This window comes from Rana temporaria, chromosome 2, assembly GCF_905171775.1.
Source record: "Rana temporaria chromosome 2, aRanTem1.1, whole genome shotgun sequence".
Classification (NCBI taxonomy): Eukaryota; Metazoa; Chordata; class Amphibia; order Anura; family Ranidae; genus Rana; species Rana temporaria.
The window spans coordinates 131,597,133-131,608,286 of record NC_053490.1 but is presented as its reverse complement, the minus strand read 5'-3'; the positions used below and the strand labels follow the sequence as shown (position 1 = coordinate 131,608,286).

At 42.1% G+C, this 11,154-nt stretch overlaps 1 protein-coding gene across 4 annotated transcripts in view; it reads right to left on the bottom strand.

Moving 5' to 3' along the window:
* Positions 1–1,548: 1,548 nt before the first annotated feature.
* Positions 1,549–11,154, bottom strand: part of DNAJC14 (DnaJ heat shock protein family (Hsp40) member C14) — a 40,520-nt gene continuing 30,914 nt past the window's right edge. For all 4 annotated transcript variants that reach the window (XM_040341059.1, XM_040341061.1, XM_040341060.1 and 1 more), the window contains exons 6-7: positions 8,924–9,026; positions 1,549–2,479 (exon numbers count right to left, since the gene is read on the bottom strand). In XM_040341059.1, the coding sequence (XP_040196993.1) occupies positions 2,251–2,479; positions 8,924–9,026 (332 nt within the window). In that variant the 3' untranslated portion in view covers positions 1,549–2,250. The remainder of the gene's footprint in view (positions 2,480–8,923; positions 9,027–11,154) is intronic.

Genomic DNA, 11,154 nt, shown 5'->3' with positions numbered 1-11,154 from the left:
GCTGCAATATTATAAATGTTTGCTTTTGGGTTTAATACTGCTTTATTTCTGCCCCTGTCTGTAACCAGCAAGGAAAGCGTTGCTACCTTCCTGTAAGATCAGCTGCTTGAGAAAAGCTCCAAAAAGCTACCAGTTGGTTGCTGTTGATCCATTGTATCCAATGCCATGCAAACTATTCTCAGAAAACCATAGCAAAGCACTGGGATGCCGAGCCTGGACTGATGTCACAAGTAAAAAAGGAAGAAGCAGCGGTGTACAGAAAAAGCAGTGCACCCTTAGGAATGGTAACAAAATAGCTACTAGGAAGCCTTGCTTTAACAGAATATCACTTAGTAGCCTAAAGATGCAAGTTTAAGTCCCTTTCAAGTTTACATTTATCACAACATTACCTCCATGATTGGTTACATATATTCTTACTCCTTATCAGAAATCAGTCAGTAAATTACCTATAAGCTGTGTCTATACTCATTTGGTACCATGCAAAGTCTGAAATTCTTCCACTGCACACAAAGACTTTGCAGGATTAAATTTGAACGCCACCCCAATAGATTTTTCCATTGAGTCTTTACTGCTTTTTAGGAGCATGACAGGGGAATCTTCACCACCCCCCTGAAATGCCATGATAGGTTGAGGTCAGCTTTCTATCCGATATACCCTGTTGGTGGTAAGTTACAGTATCTATATATTGCTACAAAAGAATCCACTAAAGGACAAATGTTACTACATTTCTTCTCCTACAGCTCAGCTGATTAAAGTGGTAGTAAAACCCACTTTGTAATTTTCACCTACAGGCAGAGCTTTTTTTCTCAGAAAATAGGTGCAGGAACTCATCCACGACCCGTTCAGATTTCACAAACAGTAGGAGGGTCTTAAAGGGGCATTAAATACCAGAATTGCATTACATACAGAGTGCAGAGTTCAGGGGGTTACAAAGCTGTCATTGTAAACACAGAAACCAGACTTCTGTGTTTACAAGTGATTGTGGTGAGCAGGCACCATAGGGTCTGAGCCAGAGGTGGTGGAACTGAGTTCCCCCAAGTTCCCCCTGAAAAAAAGCCCTGCCTACAGGTAAGCCTACAATAAGACTTGGCTGTAGGTAAAATGAATATCTTCAGCTGGAATACGGATACAACTGGCGAAGGTCCGGTATACCTTGCCGAAACTTCAGAGCTCCGTGACGGAACTGAGGCACATGCGAGTGTGACGGCATTGCCGCTTCAGCCAATCACACAGCTGGAGAGCGTGAACCAGGAAGAAGGACCGGAAGGGAAGGGGGTCCGTCCTCTCAGTGGTGACAGCGTGCTTCATTCTAAAGGCATTTCATAATGTACTAGTATGCGATGCATACTAGCACATTTTGCAAATGCCTTACAGGTGTGTTTGTTTTTTAACCAGCTGCTTTAATTCTCTGCCCTGTCCTACAAACAAATGTATCAGAAGGAGAGTTTGGAATTCAATTAGCTTGATCCTATGCTGAAGTTTTTCACTGAATGATTTTCAGTCACAATAATCCTCTTGCAGTTAAAAACTGTAGGTAAATGGAATCCCTTCAGACCAACTCCTCTTTGTAATGTTTAAAATGACAATAAGAAGCATCCAAGACAATATGGGAAAATAATTTCACAACAGAATGGACAAAATGTCTTCTCACTAACAATGTTAAAAAGGAAGAAAAACAAAAACAAAACACATCTGCTCCTTCACTTTTCTAATGCTAGAAACTGTTCACAGCAATTTCCACAGCTTTATAACAGAATAACTGAAGCAAGAAGTACTATATTAGATTGTCCCAGAGCACTATATAATCCTGGGAGCAATAGGGTTTCCTGGCGCAATGTACATTCATACATTCTATTCACACCAGAGCCCAGGTCTCCAGGCACTGCATGCGCTGAAGTCTTGCAATATTTCCGGTAAAATGTCTACACCAGCTTTCTTTGGTATGAGAATAGGTTTCTCGTTATAATGAAAAAGACCAACCTGTTCTATCTGTGAATTTGTTAAAGGTGCTTGCAATGGAAAGCTTTGCTGGTCGCCACTGCAACAGGAGTACAAGGTGAATGGGAAAAGAGAAAAACAAAAGACAAAGAAGACCGTAGTGAAAGCCCTTGGCAGCTTGGTTCTAGTCAGCACATGATGATCTGACTTAAAACCACAGGAGACTACATAGTTGGGAAAGAGTTGTGCGACTGGTGTCCCAGCCATCCCACCCTGATCACAAGGCAGCTGGAATGTAGGAGAGTATGTGGATCACCGCTGAACAGGACGCCTCATTTTCTTCTTCCGTTTGGACTTTGTGTCACTCTTGGAAGCAGAGTCAGGTTTAGATGGTCCGGGGGGGGACTGAGCTCCATGCGGGGGTTGTTGTGGTGGGGTGAAAATGTTCCCATTGGGCATCTGAGCTGGAGAGCCCTGGAATATTCTGTTCAAAAGATTCTGCAAATCAGCAGCTGAAGTTGGACTACTTTCTGATGGAGCCCTGCAAAAAAAAGAAAAGTAGAATGTAATAGGAATTCTATCAATTTAAATGAGTATTGCTACCCACAGTCAAGCTAAACTTATTCTTTTAAAAGGGTTCTTACTAGGGTTGTCCCGATACGATACCAGTATCGGTATCGGGACCGATACAGAGTATTTGCTGGAGTACTTGTACTCCCGCAAATACCCCCGATACCTAAATAGAATACTTGCCGCCACCCACCCCCGCCGCAATGAATGCCGCCGCCGACCCCGTCGCATACAGCAACCACGCCGCCGCTGCATGGTTAAACAGCGTGCGGGGAATATCACAGCTTTCATTTGAATAGCTGTAGTGTTTCCTGCCGCGTATAGACACTCCCCCTTGCTCGGGATCTGTCCAATCCCGAACAAGGGGGAGTGTCTATACGCGGCGCAGCGGGGAATACTACAGCTATTCAAATGAAAGCTGTGATGTTCCCCGCACGCTGTTTAACCATGCAGCGGCGGCGGCATCTAGGTATGGGGGAACATGGCTGCATATAGGGGGGACATGGCTGCATATGTGGGGGGGGGACATGGCTGCATATGTGGGGGGGGGGACATGGCTGCATTTGGGGACACGGCTGCATTTGGGGACACATTTAAAAAAAAAAAAGTATTGGTATTCAGTATCGGCGAGTACTTGAAAAAAAGTATCATGATTAAGCACTAGCTGTAAGTGCGAAACGCGTCGGCTATCCTGTATTCTGTTGGCTGCAGTGACTGTGTGTGTACAGTTGAATATTTTTGGAGTGCGGCTATCCAGTTTTTGTTCCTCATTTTGCTATTACCACAAGCACCGCCAGCACCTTGGTAGTTCAACCGCCCTTGATTGCTCACGGGGCTCACCTGGAGCGGTGAGAAAATCTCTGTCTGAAAAAAAGTATCGGTACTTGTACTCGGTCCTAAAAAAGTGGTATCGGGACAACCCTAGTTCTTACAGTAATTGCAAAAAATAATCAATCTCATTTACCCATAGAAGTGCATCACCTACTTTCAGTCACTCCCACAGAGGTATATGATTTTGACTGGTAATATTGTGGTCAGGAGTTTGTTACTGCTGGTTAATACCTTATTACTTCAAGTGCTGCCTGTGTAACCCAACTCCACCACTATTTGTTCCTACAATTTGCTTTCTTCATACAACTGGGTAATTGGACGATGTAACAAATCTAACGGAGGCAAGGAAGACCCTTGCTACTTCTGTACGAAAACACCCCCACCAGCCACCCTGTTTTCTAATAAGGCTGCTATAATGGCCACTGAAGTTGACTGGACAGTAGGATGCAATTTGAGTGGTGCTTAACCACTTAAGACCCGGACCAAAATGCAGCTAAAAAGGACCTTGCCCCTTTTTGCGATTCGGCACTGCGCCGCTTTAACTGACAATTACGGGGTTGTGCGACGTGGCTCCCAAACAAAATTGGCGTCCTTTTTTCCCCACAAATAGAGCTTTCTTTTGGTGGTATTTGATCACCTCTGCGGTTTTTATTTTTTGCGCTATAAACAAAAATAGAGCGAAAATTTTGAAAAAAATTCAATATTTGTTACTTTTTGCTATAATAAATATCCCCCAAAAATATATAAAAAAAATTTTTTTACTTAGTTTAGGCCGATACGTATTCTTCTACCTATTTTTGGTAAAAAAAATAAATAAAATGCAATAAGCGTTTACCGGTTGGTTTGCGCAAAATTTATAGCGTTTACAAAATAGGGGATAGCTTTATTGCATTTTAATTTTTCTTTTTTTACTACCAATATCGGCGATCAGCGATTTTTTTCGTGACTGCGACATTATGGCGGACACTTGACAATTTTGACACATTTTTGGGACCATTGTCATTTTCACAGCAAAAAATACATTTAAAATGCATTGTTTATTGTGAAAACGACAGTTGCAGTTTGGGAGTTAACCACTAGGGGGCGCTGATGGGGTTATGTGTTCCCTGAAGTGTGTTTACAACTGTAGGGGGTGTGGCTGTAGGTGTGACGTCATAGATTGTGTCCCCCTATAAAAGGGATCACACGATCGATGCAGCCGCCACAGTGAAGAACGGGGAAGCCGTGTTTACACACAGCTCTCCCCGTTCTTCAGCTCCGGGGGACCGATCGCGGGACTCCAGCGGCGATCGGGTCCACTGGTCCCGCAGCTTCGGACCGGGTCGCGGGAGCGCACCCGCAACCCACGGCTGGGTACTAGTACAGGACGTACATGTGCCCAGCCGTGCCATTCTGCCGAAGTATATGTGCAGGAGGCGGTCCTTAAGTGGTTAACAAAGTTGTCGAACTTCTAATAAAAAAAGAATGTTAAATCCTAAAAGTAATGCCATTTTTTGTGAAGTAAAAAACAACGTTTTTGAAACTTCAATTTTCAAAAACGACGTTGCCTACACACCATCGTTTTTTCACAATGCTCTATTAAAGCGAGGTTACGTTCACCACGTTTTTCCATTGAAGCTCGCTTCATAACTAGCTTCTGGGCATGCGCGGGTGTAAAAACGTCGTTTTAAACGTAGTTTTTGCTACACACGGTCATTTTTTGTGAAACAAAAACCGATGTTTTGAAAAACGACACAAAAAAATTGAAGCATGCTTCAATTTTTTTGTGTCGTTTTTCACAAGACATAAAACAACGTTTTCCCCCACACACGGTCATTTAAATTGACGTTTTTAAAAACGTCATTTTTTCCCCATCACATGAAGTGATGGTGTGTACGCGGCATAAGAGGAAGCTCCTGATATCGTCTGCTCTTATGCAAGACTCATGGCCAACACACACACACACTAAAAAATACTGCTTTTTAAAAAAAAAAAAAAAATTGAATTTTTTTTAAATTATCCAATGGGACAAGCACAAAAATTTCTCCCATACCAGATCGGATGATTTTCATTTAACCCCTTGCCAACCACCTCCTTCACTTATACGTCGGCAGAATGGCACAGCCTGCACAAAATAACATATTTACGCTACTTAAAATTTTGTGCCGTGCGGGCACACGCTCCTGCCCATGGGACCCGGGAACTTGTTGTCCGCCGGTGTCCTGTGATCGGGTCAGAGGCCAGTGTAAATAAGACTTCTCCCTGTTCTGCCTAGTGACAGGACACTGATCGTCTGCTCCCTCTCATCGGGAGTAGCGATCAGTGTCGTGTCACAGCAAGCCCTGCCCCCACCCAGTTAGAACACATCCCTAGGACACACTTAACCCCTTCCTCGCCCCCTAGTGGTTAACCCCTCCTTCACAGTCAGTCACATTTATACAAAAATCTGTGCATTTTTATAGCACTGGTCGCTGTATAAATGGTCCCAAAATAGCATCAAAAGTGTTGATGTATCCACCATAATGTCGTAATCACGATGAAAAAAAAAAAAAAAATCAATCATTTGTCTGATAATCTCAGTGTATACCAGGCATTCAGCTGGCTATACATTATGCAATCTTCCTTCCATTCAACCATGGTTAAAGAAAATTGCTCAATTTACCAACTGCTGATGGTGGAATCCCTCCTGCTGCACTATTGTGTTTTGACAGCGAAAAGTTTCCCGCCTGTCAGAATACAATGATCAATGCTGCCGGCTATAGTCAGCAGCAGTGATCATACAAATAAAACCCGACAGGCTAGTTGATTGATGGATCGACTTCAGTACAACTGGCCTGCCGCCATAGATGGATCGAACTTTAGCTAGTTCCTGCTGAACAGGCCAAGCTTCGTTCCGTCTATGGTCCCATTGAGGCCGGGTTCACACCTATTCGAATTGGTTGCGGCCTAAAACGCATCCAATTCGCATAACATAAAATACATTGATTTTAATGAGGCTGGTTCACATATGTGCAATGCATTCGAACTGCGCATCGCCGAAAAAACGCTCAGGTGCGAATTCAGGCCCATTACCTCCTATGGGTACGCATCTGATTCGCAGATGTGTTCATTTCTCTTCAGAATTTCTCTCATTCAGCTCAATACACTTCCCCCCCTTCCCCTCCCCTGTGCCAGGTCTCCAAATGTGCAGCTAAAATAGAGATGATCTGCTAAACAGTTCTCTTATCTCTCTGCAGAGATAAGAGCTGAAATTCGCACCGCACTAGTGTGAATCCGGCCTTAGTCTTAAAAAGATACTCTGCAAAATAGTATTAGATTATTCAAATTCTCCCTCATTCTGTAAAACAAATCTGATACGAAGGTTAAAAACAGATCTTGATGCCTGAACACAGTTTTGCAAAATTGACACGTGTTAGTAAAATGGTACATATTACTGCAATTACTTAGTACATCCAGGTGGATTGTCCAGAAACTGGGCTTTCATTTGGTGGTAAATAATTATGAGCAACTCCCATTTCTTTTTATAAAAGAAAAACTAGCACAAAACAGTATATTATTAGCTGTACAGTATATTTCTTGCTATTACTATGACCTACCACCAAAGAACAACCCAAAATAAAATGTTACACCTGATGATCACAACAATGTCACATAAGTGCATGTTTGTACCCACAGTAGGACCCAGAAACAATTTAGATTTTTTTTATCCTACCAAAAATACACTGACCCCAACTGACTGAGCATGACCAGTTTGGCAGGGACTTCAATTCGTGTATGACCAGGGTGGTTGTACCGATCGACTTCTGTACAGCCAACCTGTCTGGTTTTTCTTGCTTGATCACAGTATTGTGACAACAGGGACGCCTCCTCACTGTCAGAATACAAAAAATGTTTTAAAAAAAAAAGCACAAAAATGTGTCAAAAGTGTCCGATATGTCCGCCGCAATGTCACAATATCAAAAAAATAAATAAAAGAAAACGCAGATCGCCGCCATTATTAGTAAAAAAATAAAAATGCCATAATTCTATTCCCTATTTTGTAGATGATAGAACTTTTGCGCATCCGATCAAATACGCTTATTGCGATTTTTTTTTTACCAAAAATATGTAGAAGAATACGTATCGGTCTAAACTGAGGGAAAAAAAAGTTTAAAAAAAAAAAAAAAAAAAAAAGATACTTCTTATTAAATCAAAAAGTAAAAGATTGTGTTTTTTTCAAAATTGTCGCTCTTCTTTTGTTTATAGCGCAGAAAATAAAAACCGCAGAGGTGATCAAATACCACCAAAAGAAAGCTCTATTTGTGGGGAAAAAAGGTCAATTTTGTTTGGTAGCCACGTCGCACGACCGTGCAATTGTCAAAGTGCGACAGCGCTGAAAACTAAAAATTGGTCTGGGCAGGAAGGGGGTGAAAATGCCCTGTATGAAAGTGGTTAAGAGTATAATTATTTGACCCCTTCGGAAAACATGACTTGGTGGCAAAACCTTTGTTCGCAATCGCAGAGGTCAGACGTTTCTTGAAGTTGGCCACCAGGTTTGCACACATCTCAGGAGGGATTTTGTCCCACTCCTCTCTGCAGATCCTCTCCAAGTCATTAAGGTTTCAAGGCTGACGTTTGGCAACTTGAACCTTCAGCTCTCTCCACATATTTTCTATGGGATTAAGGTCTGGAGACAGTCAAACATGCTCATTATATGACAGCTCGACAACCCCCTCTGGGAGTGCTACTATGCACGTTTACAGCAAAGCTGTATAGGGACCGAGATGCAGTCCTTGTATTCACCAGAGAAAAAAAGGCAACATCCCTTTCCAGAATGTGAAGGTGGCCGTCTTTACAGACTTTTCAGCCGAGACCCAACGCCAGTGCTACAGATTCCTAGAGGTCAAGTGACGGCTCCATCTTCAACATCTCAAATATGCTCTTCTATCCAGCTAGTCTGTGTGATGGAGGATAACAGGGTCCACGTCTTTGATCATTCTGAGATAGTGACTCAGAGCAGATCCGGCTTAAACCCACTTTGCCATGCAGGCCTACTGCGAGTACATTTTTTGCCTCATATCTTATTTCGCCAAGCTTGACTGGGGATCGGGTCCACAGCCATTTTCATCCAACTTTTGATGTCCATTATTTGATGTCTTCATGCCACTCCTTACTCCTTTTCTCCACATTTTCGTACCCCTGCACTGCCCTTAACTCTCTGAACATAAATATTTAATATTTTCATCCCTGAATGAACAGTTTGGACATGAATTGGATCGCAATGTGATCCGATTCTGGTGCGGGCCAAAAAATAAAATAAAAAAAAAAATAAAAAAAAAAAAGGTCCTGTGCGACTTTGGTCCAAATGCGATCAGCCATACAATCTGTATTTGCATTGCAGTGCAGTGCAAATCACATGCAATCACGCACAAGCTATAAGATATATAAGAATAAAGCATCTAAAAAAAAAAAAAAAAATGTTATGCTATGTAAATGGGAAAATGTAAGAAGTTTAAAGTAGGTGTGATCCCAATTTGGCTGCAAAAGTGGAAATATACATTAGAGAAAACAAGGCATTAACATATTTGGCCAACCCCTGTTTGCCATATACTAAAACGATACAAACCTTTGTCGTCCTGCGTTTACAGAATTCTTTGCGCCAAACGAAATGTGATATGGGACCCGATGAGTGTCTGGAGAGATTACCACACGCTGACACCCTGCCCATTCTATAAAGACAGAGACAAGGCTTAATACAGAGAAACCAACTGTCATATTACTGCATCCAAAAAAAAGTGAAACTATCCCCCATGATGTGTTTAAAAGGTGTGTCTTACTCGAGTAGCAGAATATACACAGCTATAGGAATTGCTGGAAAATAAATAAATCACACACACACACACACACACACACACACACACACACACACACACACACACTGAACTGGATGGACCTCTGTCTTTTCAACCTTATGAACTGTGTGACTATGCATGCTAGCTAACAATAGGAGTTTCTCGGTCAGGCTTTGGGGGTGCCACATATTGCCTACAGGATTTATCCGTTTAATTTACATTGGACAGTTTTATGAAGCACCAAGAGTATCACTAGGGGTGTTGAAAATCATAGTTGAATCAAGATTCAGCTGTAAACAATTCTGCATCGATGCAGGGAACGGCTGACTCGCGATTTAACAAAGTACGTTATCCGGCTGCCCCGCCTCTCCTGGGACAGCCCTGCCAGCGTACTCTAAAGTAAAAAAAATAAAAAATAATCACTGCCAGACACTTCTTATGGATCCTTCCTTCATTGTGTCAGTGTCATTCTAAACCGAAGCTTAGAAATACTTTATTATCTCCATTCTTTCCGGCTGCTCTCCTCCTCCGCGTGTAGCTTTAGATTGGAGGTGGAGAGACCGGCCGGAAAGAACGGAGCCAATAAGGTACTTACAGGCTTCGGTTTAGAAGGATACCTACACAGTGTAGGAAGGATCTATGAGAAGGGACTGGCAGTGATTTTTTTTTACCTTTGGAGTACGCTGGCAGGGCGGTCCTAGGAGACTGGGGGTCTGTGAAATGTGCAGGGGGTGTGCCATTTAGTATTTACTGTTATAAATAAATACTGTTGTCGGCTGTGTTCAGACTTTGCTACATTAAGGGAGTATTTTTTTTTTTTTTTTTTTGTTAAAGAGCAGATAAAAAAATAAATAAAATAAAATTTAGATCTTCTGAATGCTTGAGTTTTTGGAAGAAAACCCATGGGCAGTAACTGTGATGCATCGTGGAACCGAAGCATTAATCAGAATTGCGAGACTAGTTGAGATGCGCATCTCTAGCCATCACTATACTCCCATGGCTCTGACAGAGGAGATGCTGTCTTCTCTTACACAGTATCTCTGCCTGCTCCTCCACTCCAATGTTCATTCACAGAAGCCTCTGTATTACAAAGCGCTCTGTGATTGGGCAGGTGGAGGGGGAGAGGTGGGCACAGCTGCTGTAGCCGAGACAAGAGGGCCCAGAGCACCAGAAGTATAACAATAGCTATACTCCCAGTGCTCAGTAAAACAGGTAAATCCACAAGGCGACATGCACTTTGTTGGACTCAAGGTGGCCATACGCTAGATGAAAAAGGTTTTAAAAAATATGTAATCTGGACAGTTCATTCGTTTATAGTACAGCTAATAGGCACAAAACGAAAAATTGGTTGGGATGTTTTTGAGCTGAAAAAAAATAAAAAATAGGAAGTTTGGAAAACTTCAGCCGAATGGACGATAAATTGAAAGGTTAATATGTTTCTCGCCCTAGGCATATGTGACAAAATGTATGTTTGTTAAATGATTTATCGATCAAACGACAGGTATATGGCCATCATTAATCCCTACTAATCCAGCACACTTTACAAAGTGGCTGATATCATGGAGTTGATCTTTGCCTCAGTATCTCTTTACAGTACATGGCAAGGTATTAAATAATGTCAGTTATCAGAGTATCTAATATTAACCAACTGATTAATATCACTATCTTATCTGTTTTAGTTTCCATAATATTGGAGCAGTACAAATCTATTACATCAATAACAAAAACAATGGCAACAGCAATCATACATGCAACCTTCTGCAAAAGAATACAGACACATTATATCTAAATGCGCAGCCAAGTTTTTGTTAAAATGTACAGCTGCAATAAGTCACTCTCTCAAAAGTGTTCCACAGTGGATCATTTTTCAGAGGAAACTGACAGGCAGGTCAGGGACATGTCCCCTCTTCCCCACCTGTGTTAACCACTAAAAGCCCACATCATCGCACCACAACCACATGTACTACAACGCTGTTGTGGCATGGTCTCATGCAACTGAAGGGAT